The sequence below is a fragment of the Aethalodelphis obliquidens genome, unplaced genomic scaffold (genome assembly GCF_003676395.1).
Source record: "Aethalodelphis obliquidens isolate GAN/ISIS:26980383/991018 unplaced genomic scaffold, ASM367639v1 scaffold27, whole genome shotgun sequence".
Taxonomy (NCBI): Eukaryota; Metazoa; Chordata; class Mammalia; order Artiodactyla; family Delphinidae; genus Aethalodelphis; species Aethalodelphis obliquidens.
The window spans coordinates 9,424,007-9,447,081 of NW_020837971.1; the positions used below are offsets into that span (position 1 = coordinate 9,424,007).

General features: G+C 38.0%; 1 protein-coding gene across 3 annotated transcripts in view; it reads right to left on the bottom strand.

Moving 5' to 3' along the window:
• COG5 (component of oligomeric golgi complex 5) overlaps positions 1-23,075 on the bottom strand; it is a 275,728-nt gene that overhangs the window by 223,484 nt on the left and 29,169 nt on the right. For all 3 annotated transcript variants that reach the window (XM_027123902.1, XM_027123901.1, XM_027123903.1), the window contains exon 6: positions 6,814-6,934. In XM_027123902.1, the coding sequence (XP_026979703.1) occupies positions 6,814-6,934 (121 nt within the window). The remainder of the gene's footprint in view (positions 1-6,813; positions 6,935-23,075) is intronic.

A 23,075-nucleotide genomic window follows, 5' to 3' on the forward strand; every position in this document is an offset into this window, starting at 1 on the left:
ACATAAAGTAATCAAGTATAATGGCAATAAAAAGTAAAACAGCCCATCTAATGTTTCCCCAAAATATTAGACTTAGAGACTCAAAGCTGTAATTCGCTAGAAGTACGCTGACACCATTTTTTAGGAACAATCAATAAAATAATCAGTAAAAAGTCAATACAATAAGAAGCCTGTATTTGGAGCATTGTTTATATTCATTTAAGATACACTGCAATTTTTAAAACTTACATGTACTGGAATGGAAAAGAGAAGTACTGGCTTAAGCATCCAAATAGAAAATAAAGCCCTTAGAGCTGAGTAATTGAAAATTTGATACATTACTAGATTGAAGAACCTTACACTAAATTAATTTTTCTCAAACAATGATGAATGGTCCAGCAGGGGGTGACAAACAGTAAGGTAAACTACAGACCTTCAATAAACATTACCTGACCATATGGAATAAAATATATATCCAAAAATACTACTGTAACTTTGAAATGTATGAAAAATAATATACTAAAGTTTACAAAAAGTAAGCTGCTTGTTTTTATCTGGATATTAATCCTCATTTTCTGACACTGTGTGATGAAAGATAAAACCAAAAAAATACGATCATAAATGCTGTATGGGTATTATGTGTTAAATATAAATTTGGATAACATTAAGTTCAATTAGTTTAAAAAAAAAGAGGGTTTGTGGGTGTGTAATTTTAATGTGCTTATGTCTCCACAACTGGCAATCCCATACCTAAGCATAAACCCATTATTCTGGATTTGAGCACAGCATCACCCTGACCTGGTGGTAGCTGAATCCGGTCACATATGTAAGTAATTTAGAGACTATCTAAATCAAACATAGGTACTGAAGATGTTTATCATCATATATGATTACACTGTAGGTTTAAAAAGGCATACTGGGCTTCCCTGGTGGCGCAGTGGTTGAGAGTCCGCCTGCCGAAGCAGGGGACATGGGTTCGTGCCCCGGTCCGGGAAGATCCCACATGCCACAGAGCGGCTTGGCCCGTGAGCCATGGCCGCTGAGCCTGCGCGTCCAGAGCCTGTGCTCCGCAGCAGGAGAGGCCACAACAGTGAGAGGCCCACGTACCGCAAAAAAAAAAAAAGGCATACTGAATTTGCTACGCTGAAGTTGTCACAAAAACCTATGTATGTTTTAAATGCATTTAAGACGTCATCTCAACCTAGAGATTATCATACTAAGTGAAGTAAGTCAGAAACAGAAAGACATACCATATATCATTTATATGTGGAATCTAAAATATGACACAAATGAACTTAGTTATGAAACAGAAAATGACTCACAGACATAGAAAACAACTTACGGTTACCACAGGGGAAAGGGGGTGGGGGAGGGATAAATTGGGAGTTTGGGATTAGTAGATACAAACTACTATATATAAAATAGATAAACAACAAATGTCCTACTGTGCATAGCACAGGGAACTATATTCAATATCCTGCAATAAACCATAATGGAAAACAATATTAAAAAGAATATATATATATATACACATATATATGTATAACTGAATCACTCTGCTGTATACCAGAAGCCAACACAACATTGCAAATCAACTATACTTCAATTAAAAAAAGAAGTCATCTCAGACCTAATTTAATACTGGAAGTGGTTACATGGCATATTTACAAATTTTCCTATCAATAAACAGTTTTTAAAAGCTTGAAATAATACAATGTTCACCAACTACATCATCTTACAGACATCTCAAAAAAAATTCATTAGTTCCTTAATTATCGATCACCTATTACGTGGCAAAGATTATGTAAATCATACTTTTTCCCACCTATGCATAAATCAAAAATGTTTGCATATAAGTATTGTTTTATCAGATTGAGAAAATATCAGTTACAATAAGAACATTAGTGGATAAAACAAACTTAGACTATCCCTTCCTTCTATAAAAAATATTTCATAAAATGCTTCTATGATAAATTTGAAAAATATTTTCTCATGATACACGGTGTTAATGTATCACCATATATCATCAAAAAACATTTTGTTGCAGCTTAGCAACAAAATTATAAAACTCAGAGGACAGACCATACACAGTAAAAATTAATGGAGGATATACTTTCTTTTTTTTTTGTCACACCACACAACATAAAATACATTCACTATATATAAACCATGGTATAACTTAAATGTGATTTAAGTGTATCATCTTAACTAATGTTCAAAAAATGTTACAAATTTAGTAAGGCCCATCTAAATTTTCATCTAGTGCCAAGACTTTTCTTGCAGAAAAACCATAAATCAATGTGATATAATTTAATCCTGAAATCTGTACTATATAGTTTTATTTTTTAATCATACATAACAATATGCATGAAAAATTACACATAAGTCTGCACTAAAAAAATTCTGCTTATTCTGTCAGTAAGACACCAGTATGATTTTAATTTTTACTTCCCTAATGCCTAATGATGCTGAGTATCATATATGCATATTTGCTATTCACGTATATTCTTTGGTGAAGTGTGTGTTCAAATCTTTTGCCTATTTTTTAACTGGGTTGTTTGTGTTCTTACCAATGTTGAAAGTTTTTTATATATTCTGGAAGCAAGTCCTTTATCAAATATACACTTTGCAAACATTTCTGTCTATGGCTTGCTTGTCTTTTTCATTCTTCTAGCAGCATCGCTCACAGAAGTTTTAAATTTTGATAATGTCTAATTTACCAATTTGTGTGTGGCGGGGAGAATTGTGCTTTGGGTTATATATCTAAGGAATCATTTTCTAATTCAGAGACATAAAAATGTTCTCCTACGTTTCCCTTTAGAAGTTCTATAGTTTTAGGTTTTATATTTAGGACTATGATCCATTTTCAGTTCTCTTTTTTTCTTATATGAAGTAAGGTATAAATACAAGTTCACTGTTATACATATGGATATCCAATTTTCCCAGTACCATCTGTTGAAAAGACTCTTTTCTCCACTAAATGTGTCAAAAATCCGTTGTTCTTACATGTGTGTGTCTATTTCTGGGCTCTCTATTCCATTCCATTGACCTATTTGTCTATCTTTTTGTCTTGATTAGTATAAGTCATTGTAACAGGTCTTCAAATCAGGTATGGTTAATGCTCCAACTGTGCCTGTTTTTTGGGGTTTTTTTTAAGTTTTGGCTATTCTAGATCCTTTGCATTTCCATATGAATTTTAAAATCAGTTTGTCAATTTTAATAAAAGCCTGCTGGGATGCAGGTTGTAACTGTGCTGAATCTATACAAATCAATTTAGGGAAAATGGGCATATTAATAAACACTATAAAGTCTTCCAATTCACAATGTTTATTTACTTATTTAGGTCTTTTTAATTGTCCTCAACAATGTTTTCTAGTTGTCAGTATACAACTGTGTATCTTCTGTCAAATTCAACCCTAAGTAGTTCATATTTTCAATGCTATTATGAGTGGTATTTTTGAATTTCAACTTCCAATTGCTTGTTAATATTATACAGAAATAAAGGGAATTCCCTGGCAGTCCAGTGGTTAGGACTCCACACTTCCACTGCACGGGGCATGAGTTCGATCCCTGGTTGGGAACTAAGATGCCCGCAAGCCACGTGGCACAACCAAAAACAAAAAAAAGAAATAAAACTAATTTTTGTATATTGATCATATATCCTGAAATCTTGCTAAACTCCTGTATTAGTTCTACAAACTTTTTTTTGTGAACTCAAAACAAGATACTACTACACACCTATTAGAATGGCTAAAATTAAGATGACTGACTATAACGAGTGTTGACAAGGATGCAGAAAAAGTGCAGTTTTCATACACTTCAGGTAGAACACCAGGGCAATTTCTTTCAAAGTTAAACATACATCTACTATATGATCTGGCCATTCTGTATCTACATATTTATCAAAGAGAAATGAAAGCATATGTCCATAAAAATACCTGTATATGAATGTTCATAACAGCTTGATTTGTAATAGCCAAAAACTAGGAACAACTCAAATATCGATCAACAGGTGAATGAATAAACCAACTGTGGGATATCCATATAATGGAAAACTACTCAGCAATGAAACGGAATGAGCTATTGATACACACAACATAGATGAATCTCAAAATAATTAAGGTGACTGAAAGAAGCCAAACAAAAACACAAACTGTATGATTCCATTTACATAAAGTTCATTAAAATGCCAACCAATCTATAGTAATAGAAAGCAGATCCATAAATGCCTGAGGAGGGATTACCAAGGGGCATAAGGAAACTTTTGGGGGGCGATAGTTATGTATCTTAATATTGGTGATGGTTTCATGTCAAAACTTGCCAAACTGTACATTTTCAATATGTTGCAGTTTACTGTATATCGCTTAGACCTCAATTTTAAAAAAAGGAAAAGGTACCAGCATAATCATCACTAGGCACCAGAATATACTTTTTAACTTGATATATAACTTTAAAGTGATATATAATTCACAAAGCATAAAATTCAACCTTTTAAAGCATACAATTCAGAGGCTTTTTTGTATATTGACAAGGTTGTGCAACAATCACCACTATTTAACTGCAGAACATTTTCACCACTCTAAAGAGTGGTATCCATTAGCAGTCACTGACATTCCCCTCCAAGTCCCTCAGAATATAATTAACTTTCAGATGACAATGTATTTCATCTGGTCACTACATTTCAAGCCTCAAGACCTTTCAAGTTTGAGAGATTGGTTTTCAGTTAATCTCAGGGGCCTGCTACTCTTCATCATTTTATTCTTTCTAATGAGAGCCAGAACCATACAGATATAGACACTGATAATTTCAGAGATGCTCCAATCACAGAAACAGCATTTAGTGTACATGTGTAACTGTAATAATGATTACCAAATTATTACTTTTATTAAAACATTAATTCCAAATGTAGAAACTTTATCTCCCTCTTGGCTTCTCCTTATTATCAATGCCAGGACTGGCCAAGACTGAACCACAGTGGTGAATGATAAAGACATGATGCCTTTGAAATTTTTGAATAGCACATAATCTGCAAAGTTTTAAAAATTTAAATTAACACAATCCATTTTGAGATAACTCCATAATTTACTATACTTTCTCAACAACTTGTCATCGTTTAACATTTATAAAACTTTGGGTAAAGCCAAAGCCTCACTGGAAGGATAATGAGTTTATACTCTGCACTGTACCAACACAGAACATTATGATTAATAATTGTGCCTTTTTAAGAAATGAAACTGAGTTATTTGTAGTGAGGTGGATGGACCTAGAGTCTGTCATACAGAGTGAAGTAAGTCAGAAAGAGAAAAACAAACACCATATGCTAACACATATATATGGAATCTAAAAACCAAAAAAAGTTCTGAAGAACCTAGGGGCAGGACAGGAATAAAGACGCAGATGTAGAGAATGGACGTGAGGACACGGGGAGGGGGAAGGGTAAGCTGGGACGAAGTGAGAGAGTAGCACTGACATATATATCCACTACCAAATGTAAAATAGATAGCTAGTGGGAAGCATCTGCATGGCACAGGGAGATCAGCTGGGTGCTGTGCGACCACCTAGAGGGGTGGCATAAGGAGGGTGGAAGGGAGACGCAAGAGGGAGGGGATATGGGGATATATGTATACCTATAGTTGATTCACTTTGTTATACAGCAGAAACTAACACAACACTGTAAAGCAATTATACTCCAATAAGGATGTCAAAATAAATAATAAAATGTGCCTTTTTTAAAAAAAGAAGATATCACCATTTGCATTACAGCATCTGTTATTTCCAGGAGAGATGATAATCATAATCAAAATCTAGTAACTTTTTACTATGGAAGAGTATCAGTGATGACAAGTATACATAATAAATCTTGGAATAATTTGTGTTTGTTTTTAATGATTCTATTATTCGAGAGTTTATTTTTTGGAGCACAGAAATTAAATATGATAAAGCAAAAAATAACAGCTGATACTAAGATTTTTACACTTCTATATTTAGCACATATTGTGAAAAAACAGTGAAGCATTACTCACTGCTTTAAGATTAACTTTTTATATAATATATTCCGAGCACACTAAATCACAAGTTCAATATATTCCCATGATGTGCCTAAGCAATGTATTTGAGCATTATAAATTGAAATGTTGTTGAAGCATGCTTTGTGAAGGATGTTACATTTCCTTAGTCAAAACAGGGAATAAGCATTACAGTATGACTATGTAATTGAAATATAGGAAAATTCAAAAAGAACATGTAATGCACATCTTTGATATTCTTTTGGCATAACTACTTTCAAAGCACATTACTAAGCATTAGGAGACTCTTGATATTTAAGATGGATATAATCAAAGACCTTCTGAACCTAAAAAGGTACAAATTCCACTAAACACATCCACTTCAGAAAAATTACTGGGTACCCAATGAAAAGAAGAAAACCGCAAAGCCTCATTAAAATGCAGGTGTTAGGTAGTTCTTTAAGCACTTGGTAGGTATTCAAAATTTTGCCTGAAAAATTATGAACTGCTTCATCATAGACCTTGCAACCTGTCAGTACTCAAAGCTGTCACTGCTGACACCCTTGAAGGTCAAGAGGCTGCTCTAAATGTTTAAGAAAAGAATGATGAATGAAGAAATGAATTCAACAGATCTTCTAGGCACCATGCCAACATGAGACTTGTCACCTAAAAATCAGCATTTCTCCTGGACATTTCTCCTAGGGAAATGAAAACTTAGGTTCACATAAGACCTGTATACAAATGTTAAAGTAGCTCAATTTATAATCACCAAAAACTTGAAACAACCGAATTTCCTTCAACCAGTGAATCAAAAAACAAAAGGACTTACCAAGTTCACTGAGACTCTGAGCAGCTTTTGTTATCTCTCTACTTCCCCCCTGCAGTTGTCCCTGGAGTCTCTTACTGAGATACAAGATGCGAATGATTCTCCGAAGCAAATCACAGGCAACCTGTGCAATGTTAAATAAGTAAAGTCAATCCATGAAGTTTTATTACTATGTGAATCTGTCTCTTCTTTCCAGATGCTAAAAATTCACTCATGTATTTTTTGTTTTCCATCAGTCAGAAATCTAAATAATCACCAGTCTTAAAAAGCAGCATTTTACAATAAGCTCCAATTTATCTCAAAGAGAATTTGGGATTGAGGTGCTATGAAACCTAAGCACTTTTCTCCTCAGTCGTAGACCAGTTTTCTTCTCTAGGCCAGTGGCTCTCAGTCTTGACTTCATATTAAATTCAAATATGTAGGGGGACTTCCCTGGTGGTCCAGTGGTAAAGAATCCGTCTTTCAATGCAGGGGACGCCAGTTGGATCCCTCGTCGGGGAACTAAGATCCCATATGCCACGGGGAAACTAAGCCCATGTGCCACAACTAGAGAGAGAAAACCCGCACACCACAACTACAGAGAGAAGCCCAAGCACCACAACTAGAGAGAAGCCTGCGCGATGAAACTAAAGCCCCCGCATACCACAACTAAGACCCGATGAGGCCAAAAAAATAAAGAAAAAAAAAATTTCAAGTGTGTAAGTTCAAAATGTTCCAATGCCCAAGCAAGACAGAGCCCTGACCAATTAAAGCTGAAACAGTATTTCTTTTAATATCCTCATGCAGTCCCTGTGTGTGGCCAAGGTTGACAACCACTGTGCTACGGCTGCTTAGCTTCCTACTACTGTTTCCTATTGTTTCCAGTCCTAGTTTCTCTTTCCTAAGTCCGTAGGGGAACAGACTTAAAAGGTCCAGTTTCACTAGATCTTAAAGAATAAGCATGCCCTTACTGATATTTCCCTATCAGTAAGTAAACCCTATCATTTATATGTCACCTCTATTCCCTTTTTTGTTACCAGATCCAATAGTGGGTCTTAACCTATCCAAAAGAGTAAGACATGAAATAAAGATTTGTGTATTTCAAGACGCTTTATTACAGAGGCAATCCAGGGCAATTGCCTGGGGAGAATGAAAAGGGAGACTGATGGAGTAATGCATATATAATGACCTTCAGCTTCAGTGGTGATAATAAAGAAAAGAGAGACAGTCTATGCTGCTTCATCACCACCATCTTTGAATGGCCCTGAAGCTGGATGAGAAGCAAGAACATCTCCCACGTAAGGAGGAAAATCCTAACTGGTAGCAATAAGAATTAAAAGCCCGGGCTTCCCTGGTGGCGCAGTAGTTGAGAGTCCGCCTGCCGATGCAGGGGATGCAGGTTCGTGCCCCGGTCCAGGAGGATCCCGCATGCTGCAGAGCGGCTGGGCCCGTGAGCCATGGCTGCTGGGCCTGCGCGTCTGGAGCCTATGCTCCGCAACGGGAGGCCACAGCAGTGAGAGGCCCGCATACCGCAAAAAAAAAAAAAAAAAAAAGCTATTTAAAAGCCCTAGGAAGACAGGGTCCCTGAGGCTTCAACTATAAACATTTTTTCTGAATGAAGTACACATACACCTCAGAGCCAAACACAGCCACACTCATGCACACACAACATACACAAACATATAATCAAATACACACTTACAAACATATATATATCAAAGGCAGCCAAGTATTAAACATGTTTACTTTTTACTGACTGCTTTTCTGAGTAACTGTAGTCTGAAGTACTTAAAATAATAAAAGAATGTCAAATAAGAATTTCTCCCTGTAAACTGGAAGATTTAGGCATCTTAATCTTTAATTAAATTTTATTTATTTTCTGAATAGGTAATAGAAGCATGAGATTCAAAATTCAAAAGATTAGAAGATAAAAAGTCATCCTCATATTTTTATGTCTCAACTGTGCACTCACCAAAAACAACCACTGTTATCAGTTTCTTGCTTGTCAGAATTATATTTTTAGATGTACCATTTGGAATGTAGAATCCCAAGCAATCATTCCTCTTGGATTCTAAATACATCACGAGGAGAAATAACAGATCTAATCACCAAGAACTGTCCTTCCAGAATTCCCAGTACCTACCCAATAAAGGATATGTCCTCAAACATGAAAGCTTTGAGCTTATTTCTAATGCTTTTCTGTTTAACCATACTTTATCTGTCACCAAGTCTTACTGATTATTCTTCTGTTGCATAACACAATGGCTATTCTACCTCTATTCCTATAAGCATCACCCTAATTCAAATCTTTATCACCTTCACCTTAACACTGTGGTCTCCCGGCTAGCTTTCCAGTCTCTTACTGAAATCCATCTTGCCAGATTTACCTTCTTAGAAACGGTTTTCAGCACTCCACCCCCTTTTTAATAAACCTCAGGGACTCTCTAATAACAGATCATGTTAAATCATCTTAGAATAGCATTTAATAAAATCCTCAGTCGGGCTTCCCTGGTGGCACAGTGGATAAGAATCTGCCTGCCAATGCAGCAGACACAGGTTCAATCTCTGGTCTGGGAAGATCCCACATGCTGTGGAGCAACTGAGCCCATGCGCCACAACTACTGAGCCTGCGTGCCATAACTACTGAAGCCCGCACGCTTAGAGCCCACGCACTGCAACGATGAGAAGCCCCACTCGCCACAACTAAGACCCAATGCAGCCAAAACAAAATAAATAAATTTATACATATAAAAAAAAATCCTCAGTCAACACGTCTTAGATAATCTTTAAGGCAGCAACTCTCACCATTTCCTAATATAGTTGCTTTCACTCCAATCAATTTCCTTTTCTTCCTTATTTTTCATTTCAGACTTTTATTATCAAATATATTATTCAGCACTAAAAAGAAATGATCTATCAAGCCATGAAAAGACACAGAGGAATCTTAAATGCAGTTTACTAAGGGAAAGAGGCAATCTGAAAAGGCTACATACTACGTGATTCCAACTACATCACATTCTGGAAAAGACACAACTATGGAGACAGTAAACAGATCAGCGGTTGCCAGGAGTTGGGGGGATGAAGAGTCAGAGTACAGAGGATGTTTAGGGCACTGGAAATACTCCATATGATACTATAATGATGGATATATATCATTATACATTTTTCAAAACCCACAGAATGTACACCAAGAATGAACTATGGAATTTGATAATGATGTGTCAATGTAAGTTCATCCATTGTAACAAATGTGCCACTCTGGTGGCAGATGCTGATTAAGGGGGAGGCTATGCATGTGTGGGGCAAGGAATATATGAAATCTATATCTTTGTCTCAATTCTGCAGTGAATCTAAACTGCTCTAAAAAATTAAGTCTTTAAAAATATAGATTTAGATATTACAAATACAGAAAACTACATACAGAAATTATAGCAAGGGCTTCCCTGGTGGCACAGTGGTTAAGAATCTGCCTGCCAATGCAAAGGACACGGGTTAGAGCCCTGGTCCGGGAAGATCCCACATGCCTTGGAGCAACTAAGCCCGTGCGCCACAACTACTGAGCCTGTGCTCTAGAGCCCGTGCTCCACAACAAGAGAAGCCACCGCAAGGAGAAGCCCACGCACCACAATGAAGAGTAGGCCCTGCTCGCCGCAACTAGGGAAGCCCACATGCAGCAAAGAAAATGCAACGTGCTCAAAAATAAATAAATAAATGTAAAAAAAAAAAAAGGAAATTATAGCTAAATGAACTTGGAACTACCATGCAGATCAGGAAACAAAACCAGGTCTGCCACTACAGAAGCCATCCATGTACCCACTACCAATCACAACACCCTCCAGCCATCCTCCCTACTCCCCCAGCCTAACCAAGAGAAACACCATTCTGGTTTTTGTGGTAATCACTTCCTTACTTTCATTTATGGCTTTATATATACCTAAATGCTGTAGCTTAATTTTGCCCTTTTTATTTTTATTTTTTTAACTTTATTTTTTGCCTTCCTTGGGTCTTCATTGCTGCGTGCAGGCTTTCTCTAGCTGTAGCAAGCAGGGGTTACTCTTCGTTGCAGTGCACAGGCTTCTCATTGTGGTGGCTTCTCTTGCTGCAGAGCGTGGGCTCTACACGCACAGGCTTCAGTAGCTGCAGCACATGGGCTTCAGTAGTGGTGGCATGTGGGCTCAGTAGCTGTGGCACACGGGCTCAGTAGTTGTGGCTAGTGGGCTCTACAGCGCAGGCTTAGTAGTTGTACACAGGCTTAGTTGCTCTGTGGCATGTGGGATCTTCCCAGACCAGGGATTGAACCTGTGTCCCCTGCATTGGCAGGCAGATTCTTAACCACTGCACCACCAGGAAAGTCCTAATTTTGCCCTTTTTAAACCTAAATGGGTTCCTTTAGCATCTCTTTTTTTTCCTTTGCAATCTGTTGAATATACGGGATCATCTATCTTACACAGTTTCCCACAGACTGGTTTTAGTTGATTGCCTTCCCCTAGTTTAACAAGTCCCTCTGTCTTCTACATTCCTTATACCTTAGTAGATGGATGTAGGCAGCTTCATCAGATACAGGTTTAATATTCTGGGCAAATTTATTCATTAGGTAGTAGTGTATTTATAACATATGTATGATTCTCTGTGTTGTTAGCAGCCACTGATAATGTCAAAATCTATTACAGGTGCTTCCCTGGTGGCGCAGTGGTTAAGAATCCGTCTGCCAATGCAGAGGACACGGGTTCGAGCCCTGGTCCAGGAAGATCCCACATGCCACGGAGCAACTAAGCCTGTGTGCCACAACTACTGAGCCTGCGCTCTAGAGCCTGCGCACCACAACTACTGAAGCCCGTGCACCACAACTACTAAAGCTCGCGTGCCTAGAGCCTGTGCTCTGCAATGAGAGAGGCCACCGCAACGAGAAGCCCGCGCACTGCAACAAAGAGTAGCCCCTACTCACTGCAACTAGAGAAAGCTCACGTGCTGCAACGAAGACCCAACACAGCCAAAAATAAATAAATAAAATAAATTTGTTAAAAAAAAAATCTATTACAGCATAATGAATACAAAATGGTGATACTCTAGTTATGTCATTTTGCCTTTATTTGCTAGCTTATAAAACATCTCTATGAGAACAAACTTTACCTCATCTATATTAGTTTACCCAGTGGTACTGTTCATACAGAATAGTAAGAATAAACGCCAGATTCTCTCTACTGGTTTATCAGTTTTCAAAACTGAGGACTGCTTTCCTAATAGCCACCAAAGATGAACAATCGGTTCATTGTTTTGGATATCATTATGAACTCACAGATTTAAACATAATATAAGATGCCAATCCATTGTAGCTCTTATCCTTATAGATGCTCACAATGTCCCATTTTTGGCCAGTCGGAGCTTCTGAGGGTGATCACCTGTACTGATTTGCCTGAGACTGAGAGGTTTCCTGGGACATGGGACTTGCAGTGCTAAAACTGACATAGTTGGTCACCCTAGGGCCTCTCCAAGTTGGCTCCTGAAGCCTTTTATCATGACTCTAGTTAACAGTTATTGATACTTGCCTTCGTATATGGTATAAAAATATTCCAGGATCATTTTGCATATTTCATGGCCCAGATCTGGGATCAAAGATCTATCAAAGAATCCCTGATTTCTTTTAGAAGTCAGCAGCATTTGAAGACCACATTCTGGGAACTAGGCTTGCTCAATTCTGAAACTTTTTGGTAGACATAGTTAGGAAATGTCAAAATTAAAATATCACATAAATATTCATTTGCTTGATTCCACAATACACATAAAACAGTCTCAGATTAACATTATACATACACATATGTATAAAAATATATACATATAATGTATATACCATTATAAAATAAAATATCTCATGAGTTCATATTGATAATTGTACTTAAAAATCAGGAGCACAAGGTGTTTACCCAATCTTCTAACTTACATCTACAAATTATCTCTTCCACGCAGAGACTCCTGGCTCCAGAGACATAAGAGATAACAGAATTAGAGTATTTAAAATTATTCATTTGCTTTGCTACACAATACAAACAAAACATTACCTGAATGCAAAACCAACACTACAGGGCTTCCCGGGTGGCAGAGGGTTAAGAACCCGCCTGCCAATGTCGGAGACTTGGGTTCAAGGCCTGGTCTTGGAAGATCCCACATGACGCGGAACAACTAAGCCCGTGCGCCACAACTACTGAGCCTGCGCTTTAGAGGCTGCAAGCCACAACTATTGAGCCTGCATGCCACAAGTACTGAGGCCCAAGCGCCTAGAGCCCATGCTCCACAACAAGAGAGGCCACCACAATGAGAAGCCCATGCACCACAATGAAGAGCAGCCCCTGCTTGCCACAACTGGAGGAAGCCCGCGCGCAGCAACAAAAACCAAAAACGCAGCCAAAAAAAAACACCAATACTAAAAATACAAATATGACTGCTGAAGACAGTTTAAAAGAACTGTTCTGCACATACTCTGCCCACAATGTTCTACAGTTGAATTTTATTTCTTTGTCAAAACATACAGCCATGACACACTACTTTACCTCTCTCATTTAATCCTAGTTCTAATGCTCATCACTACTTTTTACTTTGCTGTTTCTCTACTCATTTTGATTGTCTCAAGTACATTGTCTCTCAGATTCCTAAAGAAAGGGTCATAGGAGCAATAGTCCCTGGATTCCATGAGGATGGCTGTCTCTGTATGTCAAAATCAGTTTGGCTGCTGTATCAATTATCTTTTGCTGCATAAGAAACCAGCCCAAATGTAGTGATTTTAAATGAATTGTTCTTCCTCACAATTCTGTGAGTCAGGAGTTTGGGCAGGGTTCAAGTGTTCCACATGGTATCCCTGGGATTACTCACTCTGCTGCACTCAGCTAACACGAGGCTTCACTCCCATGTCTGGCTGCCTCAGTGCTTCTCTACCTATCATCTACTCACAGCCAGCATGGGCTTCCCCACAGCATGACAGTCTCACAATGGCTGGACTTCTTACATGGACAGTGGCTTTCCCAGAGCAGAAACAAAAGCTGCTATGCCCCCTAAACGCTAGCCCCCAAGCTAGCCCAGCATCACTTCCACCAGCAGGGGTTCTCTGGTTTTGCTATCTTAGTTGCTCTATATGTTTTCGCAGTGTTTAGGAACAATAGCAACTTATGCTGGTGTTGTTATCTTTCTTCTTCCTTCCTTCCTAATATATTCACTTGTTTGGTGGATAATTATACAGCCAGTAAACTAAATCATCATCCCATAAAACAATGTAGATAAAATTATTTGATATCATAACGACTGAAAACTAAAAAGGACCCTACAAAAGTATACAATGAAAACCACATACATGTAAAACACAAACATAAAAAAAGAGAAAAGGTTTTATGAACCATTTCTTCCTTCCTCTTTCCAACATTCTCTCAAACTTTCTTACTTATATAGTTTCAGTTAAAAAACTAAATTAAAAACTTCAAATTGAAGAGGGCAGACAGCAGAAGCAAGAAAAACTACAATCCTGCAGCCTGTGGAACAATAACCACATTCAAAGAAAGACAGACAAGATGAAAAGGCAGAGGGCTATGTACCAGATGAAGGAACAAGATAAAATCCCAGAAAAACACCTAATGAAGTGGAGATAGGCAACCTTCCAGAGAAAGAATTCAGAATAATGATAGTGAAGATGATCCAGGACCTCGGGAAAAGAATGGAGGCAAGGTCGAGAAGATGCAAGAAATGTTTAACAAAGACCTAGAAGAATTAAAGAACAAACAAACAGAGATGAACAATACAATAACTGAAATGAAAAATACACTAAAAGGAATCAATAGCAGAATAACTGAGGCAGAAGAACAGATAAGTGACCTGTAAGATAGAATGGTGGAATTAACTGCTGCAGAACAGAATAAAGAAAAAAGAATGAAAAGAAATGAAGACAGCCTTAGAGATCTCTGGGACAACATTAAATGCAACAACATTCGCATTATAGGGGACCCAGAAGGAGAAGAGAGAGAGAAAAGACCCGAGAAAATATTTGAAGAGATTATAGTCAAAAACTTCCCAAACATGGGAAAGGAAATAGCCACCCAAGTCCAGGAAACACAGAGAGTCCCATACAGGAGAAACACACCAAGACACATAGTAATCAAATTGGCAAAAATTAAAGACAAAGAAAAATTATTGAAAGCAGCAAGAGAAAAACAACAAATAACATACAAGGGAACTCCCATAAGGTTAACAGCTGATTTCTCAGCAGAAACTCTACAAGCCAGAAGGGAGTGGCATGATATACTTAAAGTGATGAAAGGGAAGAACCTCCAACCAAGATTACTCTACCCAGCAAGGATCTCATTCAGACATGATGGAGAAATCAAAAGCTTTACAGACGAGCAAAAGGTAAGAGAATTCAGCACCACCAAACCAGCTCTACAAAAAATGCTAAAGGAACTTTCCTAAGTGGGAAACACAAGAGAAGAAAAGGATCTACAAAAACAAACCCCAAACAATTAAGAAAATGGTAATAGGAACATACATATCGATAATTACCTTAAACGTGAATGGATTAAATGCTCCAACCAAAAGACACAGACTTGTTGAATGGATACAAAAACAAGACCCATATATATGCTATCTACAAGAGACCCACTTCAGACCTAGGGACACGTACAGACTGAAAGTGAGGGGAGGATAAAAGATATTCCTTGCAAATGGAAATCAAAAGAAAGCTGGAATAGCAGTACTCTATGAGATAAAACAGACTTTAAAATAAAGAATGTCACAAGAGACAAGGAAGGACACTACATAATGACCAACGGATCAATCCAAGAAGAAGATATAACAATTATAAATATATATGCACCCAACATACTAGTACCTCAATACATAAGGCAACTGCTAACAGCTATAAAAGAGGAAATCGACAGTAACACAGTAATAGTAGGGGACCTTAACACCTCACTTACACCAATGGACAGATCATGCAGACAGAAAATTAATAAGGAAACACAAGCTTTAAATGACACAATAGAACAGATAGATTTAATTGATATTTATAGGACATTCCAAACAAAACAGCAGATTACACTTTCTGCTCAAGTGTGCATGGAACATTCTCTAGGATAGATCACATCATGGGTCACAAATCAAGCCTCAGTAAATTTAAGAAAACTGAAATCATATCAAGCATCTTTTCTAACCACAATGCTATGAGATTAGAAATCAATTACAGGGGAAAAAATGTAAAAAACACAAACACATGAGGCTAAAAAATACGTTACTAAATAACCAAGAGGTCACTGAAGAAATCAAAGAGAAAATCAAAAAATACCTAGAGATAAATGACAATTAAAACACAATGATCCAAAACCTATGGGATGCAGCAAAAGCAGTTCTAAGAGGGAAGCTTACAGCTATACAAGCCGACCTCAAGGAACAACAAAAATCTCAAATAAACAATCTAACCTTACACCTAAAGGAACTAGAGAAAGAAGAACAAACAAAACCCAAAGCGAGCTGAAGGAAAGAAATCATAAAGATCAGAGCAGGAATAAATGAAATAGAAACAAAGAAAACAATAGCAAAGATCAATAAAACTAAAACCTGGTTCTTTGAGAAGATAAACAAAATTGATAAACCATTAGCCAGACTCATCAAGAAAAAGAGGGAGAGTACTCAAATCAATAAAATTAGAAATGAAAAAGGAGAAGTTACAACAGACACCACAAAAATACAAAGCATCCTAAGAGACTACTACAAGCAACTCTATGCCAATAAAATGGACAACCTGGAAGAAATGGACAAACTCTTAGGAAGGTATAACCTTCCAAGACTGAACCAGGAAGAAATAGAAAATATGAACAGACCAATCACAAGTAAGGAAAATGAAACTGTGATTAAAAATCTTCCAGCAAACAAAAGTCCAGGACCAGATGGCTTCACAGGTGAATTCTATCAAACACTTAGAGAAGAGCTAACACCCATCCTTCTCAAACTCTTCCAAAAAATTGCAGAGGAAGGAACACTCCCAAACTCATTCTATGAGGCCACCATCACCCTCATACCAAAACCAGACAAAGATACTACAAAAAAAGAAAATTACACACCAATATCACTGATGAATATAGATGCAAAAATCCTCAACAAAATATTAGCAAATAGAATCCAACAACACATTAAAAGAATCATACACCATGATCAAGTGGATTTATCCCAGGGATGCAAGAATTCTTCAATATAGGCAAATCAATCAATGTGATACACCATACTAACAAACTGAAGAAGAAAAACCATATGATCATCTCAATAGATGCAGAAAAAGCTTTCAACAAAATTCAACACTCATTTATGATAAACACTCTCCAGAAAGTGGGCATAGAGGGAACCTATCTCAACATAATAAAGGCCATATACGACAAACCCACAGCAAACATCATTCTCAATGGTGAAAAACTAAAAGCATTTCTTCTAAGATCAGGAACAAGACAAGGATGTCCACTCTCACCACTAGTATTCAACACAGTTTTGGAAGTCCGAGCCATGGCAATCAGAGAAGAAAAAGAAATAAAAGGAATCCAAATCCGAAAAGAAGAAGTAAAACTGTCACTGTTTGCAGATGACATGATACTATACATGGAGAATCCTAAAGATGCCACCAGAAAATTACTGGAGCTAATCAATGAATCTGATGAAGTTGCAGGATACAAAATTAATGCACAGAAATCTCGTGCATTCCTATACACTAATGCTGAAAAGTCTGAAAGAGAAATTAAGGAAACACTCCCATTTACCACTGCAACAAAAAGAATAAAATACCTAGGAATAAACCTACAGAGGGAGACAAGAGACCTGTGTGCAGAAAACTATAAGACACTGATGAAATAAGTTAAAGATGATACCAACAGATGGAGAGATATACCATGTTCTTGGATTGGAAGAATCAATATTGTGAAAATCACTATACTATCCAAAGCAATCTACAGATTCAATGCAATCCCTATCAACCTATCAATGGCATTTTTTACAGGACTAGAGCAAAAAAAAAACCTTAAAATTTGTATGGAGACACAAAAGACCCCGAATAGCCAAAGCAGTCTTGAGGGAAAGAAGTAGAGCTGGAGGAATCAGACTCCCTGACTTCAGACTACACTACAAAGCTACAGTCATCAAGACAATATGGTATTGGCACAAAAACAGAAATATAGATCAATGGAACAAGATAGAAAGCCCAGAGATAAACCCACGCACCTATGGTCAACTAGTCTATGACAAAGGAGGCAAGGATATACAATGGAGAAAAGACAGTCTCTTCAATACGTGGTGCTGGGAAAACTGGACAGCTACATATAAAAGAATGAAATTAGAACATTCCCTAACACCATACACAAAAATAAACTCAAAACGGATTAAAGACCTAAATGTAAGGCCAGACACTATAAAACTTTTAGAGGAAAACATAGGAAGAACACTCTTTGACATAAATCACAGCAAGATCTTTTTTGATCCACCTCCTAGAGTAATGGAAATAAAAACAAAAATAAACAAATGGGACCTAATGAAACTTAAAAGCTTTTGCCCAGCAAAGGAAACCATAAACAAGACCAAAAGACAACGCTCAGAATGGGAGAAAATATTTGCTAATGAATCAACAAAGGATTAATCTCCAAAATACATAAACATCTCATGCAGCTCAATATTAAAAAAACAAACAACCCAATCCAAAAATGGGCAGAAGAGTTAAATAGACATTTCTGCAACGAAGACATACAGATGGCCAAGAAGCACATGAAAAGCTGCTCAACATCACTAATTATCAGAGAAATGCAAATCAAAACTACAATGAGGTATCACCTCACACCAGTCAGAATCGGCATCACCAGAAAATCTGCAAACAACAAATGCTGGAGAGGGTGTGGAAAAAAGGGAACCCTCTTGCACTGTTGGTGGGAATGTAAATTGACACAGCCACTATGGAGAACAGTATGGAGGTTCCTTTAAAAACTAAAAACAGGCCTTCTCTAGTGGCACAGTGGTTGAGAGTCCGCCTGCCGATGCAGGGGACACGGGTTCGTGCCCCGGTCCGGGAAGATCCCACATGCCGCGGAGCGGCTGGGCCCGTGAGCCATGGCCACTGAGCTTACGCGTCCGGAGCCTGTGCTCCGCAACGGGAGAGGCCACAACAGTGAGAGGCCCACGTACTGCAAAAAAAAAAAAAAAAACTAAAAACAGAACTACCATACGACCCAGCAATCCCACTACTGGGCATATACCCAGAGAAAACCATAATTCAAAAAGACACATGCACCCCAATGTTCACTGCAGCACTATTTACAATAGTCAGGTCATGGAAGCAACCTAAATGCCCATCAACAGATGAATGGATAAAGAAGACGTGGTACATATATACAATGGGATATTACTCAGCCATAAAAAGGAACGAAATTCGGTCATTTGTTGAGACGTGGATGGATCGAGACACTGTCATACAGAGTGAAGTAAGTCAGAAAGATAAAAACAAAACAAATATCATATATTAACGCATATACGTGGAACCTAGAAAATGGTACAGATGAACTGGTTTGCAGGGCATAAGTTGAGACACAGATGTAGAGAACAAACGTATGGACACCAAGGGGGAAACATGGCAGGGGGTGGGGTGGTGGTGTGATGTATTGGAAGATTGGGATTGACATGTATACACCGATGTGTATAAAATGGATAACTAATAAGGACCTGCTGCTGTACAATAAATAAAATAAAATTCAGAAAAACACTTCAAATTGAAAAGTTAATACGTGTGTGACTTAAAAAATTAAAAAGTGAAATGACAAAAAATGCAAAAAATTAAAGATAAAAAAACTTATATGTACATATGTGAATTATACCTCAATAAAGCTGTTATATTTTTGAAAACATGATTAGAAGTGTTAAAAACTCGTAAGATTTGAAAGTTTAAAAACTCATTTTCTTATATAATGTTGAAGTTAAAAAAATTTAAATATTCTATGTAAGGGATAATAAGCTCTTAAAAATTTCTTTCTGAAAAACTCTGAGGCAGTTCATAAGCAAACAATGTTACTAAAAAGAGCTAAGATAGAGATGATTCTTGGGGTGATAATTAAATTCAACTCCTGTATTCATGTATATAGATGAAGTCAGAAGCTTCTGCTCAAAGAAAGAAAAGGCTTTCTGCAAAGAGAGTGAAATGGGGATAAAAAGCAAAAGAAATTAAATGTAGAAGTACTTTCTTCTAATTGAGGGTACAATCATAGGGATTTTACGTTCAAGGCAAAAACAACTTCATAGTTATTTCTTTCTTGCTTTCTTATACAACATGCATTTAAATGAAGATCTCAAAGAATAAAAAGATTAAACAGAAACATTAAAGTTTCCCCAAAGTTTAAAATGTAAATATCTAGTCAAAGTGAACAGAATAAAAATGGTTAAAACATAAATAAACTTCCAAAGAGCTCTTAGACTTCAAAGCAGTTTGAATGGCAACAAATTTCTAAGATGAACTTCCTTCCTAAAGGTAAGACTGCATATGAGTCAATTCAGGAAAAAATTAAATACTGGAAATAAAGATATCAAACTGTACCTCGACATTTTTCTTTTTCTTTTCTCTCCCTTCCTTTATAATAATTTGACCAAAGTTATTCAACCTAGTTGCACCTATACAGTAGTGTAATATTTTTTACAATAAGAGTATAGAAAATTAGGGCTAATATTAGGGCTAAAATTAATAATATTTAACAATAATAATAAATATTTATTATTATCCAGTCCAAACTTTCACTGTAAAAAGATACTAAACCACCATGACCGCGACAATAAAAATGGTAATTATGTAAAGTGAAATATGTGTTACTAACCTCACTGTGGTAATCATTTCACAGTATATACATGTACCAAATTATCACATTATACATCTTAAATGTACACGTAATATGTCAATTATATCTCAAAGCTGGAAAAAAAGATAACTAAAGTTTGTTCATGACCATGCAGCTAGAGGGATGAAGAGTGAAGTCAGGTCTCATAACTCCTAGTCCAGTGCTTTCATCTGTGCTTCATCAACCTAGATTTGATTTTAATTTTTCTACCTACAAGCAAGTTTCTGAAAAACAGAAACTGTATCTTCTACTTTTTTACGAATCAAAAGCACAGAATACTAAATTTAGAGAAAAAAATTGTTTTATCTTAACACTGCTGCATAATGGCTATATGAACTTCAGCAAGCAACTCTTAGAACCTCAGTTTACTCACGCATAAACGTGATGAGATATGTAACTTCTAAACATAATTATTGAATTAGAATTCTTGAAATTTTCCATACATTTTAAAGTCCCAAATACACATGAAAAAAAATTTTATCTTGAATACATACCTAGCTAGGTGGTAAAAATAAATAAGATTCTTAAAACTTACTGTCAAAAGATTGTAGTAAACAAAGGCGAAAAAAAGAAGTGCATGATTCTGACATGTTTAAGATATGGAGTTGAACGCAAAGAAATGAACTTAAATTAAATGTTTAATTTAACAAATTAAATTTTAATTTATTGCTTAAAATTAAGCAATAATCTATAATCAAAACATCGTGTGAAGCACATGAATACTAATACTCCTGAACAGTTCTGTAACAGTCCTATGTCTTCATATACAAAAATATTTTAAAGTTTACTAAAGTTAATTTCCATGTATGTCCAAAAGACCAAAATGTTTATAAAATTTCATTTTATTAGAGAGAAGTCTGTAAAGAAGATATAAGCAGCATAATCACTTTTCTTAGTTAATACCATCCTTACATATTAGTGTATTCTTTCGTAAGAAAAACAATGCCAGGGGCTTCCCTGGTGATGCAGTGGTTGAGAATCTGCCTGCCAATGAAGGGGACACGGGTTCGAGCCCTGGTCCGGGAAGATCCCACATGCCGCAGAGCAACTGGGCCCATGAGCCACAACTACTGAGCCTGCGCGTCTGGAGCTTGTGCTCTGCAACGAGAGGCCGCGACAGTGAGAGGCCTGCGCACCGCGATGAAGAGTGGCCCCTGCTTGCCGCAACTTGAGAAAGCCCTCGCACAGAAACGAAGACCCAACACAGCCAAAAATAAATTAATTAATTTAAAAAATAATAATAATAAAAATAAATAAAAGTCAAAATACTGGGGGGGACGAGGAGAAGATGGCGGAAGAGTAAGACACGGAGATCACCTTCCTCCCCACAGATACACCAGAAATACATCTACATGTTGAACAACTCCTACAGAACACCTACTAAACGCTGGCATAAGACCTCAGACATCCCAAAAAGCAAGAAAGTCCCCACGTACCTGGGTAGGGCAAAAGAAAAAAGAATAAACAAAGAGCAAAGGATAGGGACGGTACCTGCACCAGTGGGAGGGAGCTGTTAAGGAGGAAAGGTTTCCACACACTAGGAAGCCCCTTCGCGGGCAGAGACTGTGGGTGGCAGATGGGGAAAGCTTCGGAGCCGCGGAGGAGAGCACAGCAACAGGGGTGCGGAGTGCAAAGCGGAGAGATTCCTGCACAGAGGATCGGTGCTTGTCTGCTCACCCGCCGGGGCAGGCGGGGCTGGGAGCTGAGGCTCGGGCTTCAGTCGGAGCGCCAGGAGAGGACTGGGGTTGGCGGCGTGAACACAGCCTGCAGGGGACTAGTGCACCACGGCTAGCGGGGAGGGTGTCCGGGAAAAGTCTGGACGTGCCAAAGAGGCAAGAAACTTTTTCTTCCCTCTTTGTTTCCTGGTGCACGAGGAGAGGGGATTAAGAGCGCTGCTTAAAGGAGCTCCAGAAACGGGCGCAAGCCGGGGCTAAAAGCGCAGACCCTGGAGACGGGCATGAGACGCTAAGGCTGCTGCTGCCGCCACCAAGAAGCCTGTGTGCAAGCACAGGTCACTATCCACACCCATCTTCCGGGGAGCCTGTGCAGCCCACCACTGCCAGGGTCCCGGGATCCAGGGACAACTTCCCTGGGAGAACGCACGGTGCGCCTCAGGCTGGTGCAACGTCACGCCGGCCTCTGCCATCGCAGGCTCGCCCCACACTCCGTACCCCTCCCTCCCCCTGTCCTGAGTGAGCCAGAATGCCCTAAGCAGCTGCTCCTTTAACCCCGTCCTATCTGAGCGAAGAACAAAGGCCCTCCAGCGACCTACATACAGAGGTGGGGCCAAATCCAAAGCTGAGCCCCTGGAGCTGTGAGAACAAAGAAGAGAAAGGGAAATCTCTCCCAGCTGCCTCAGAAGCAGCGGATTAAAGCTCCACAAACGTGCTTCCCTGGTGGCGCAGTGGT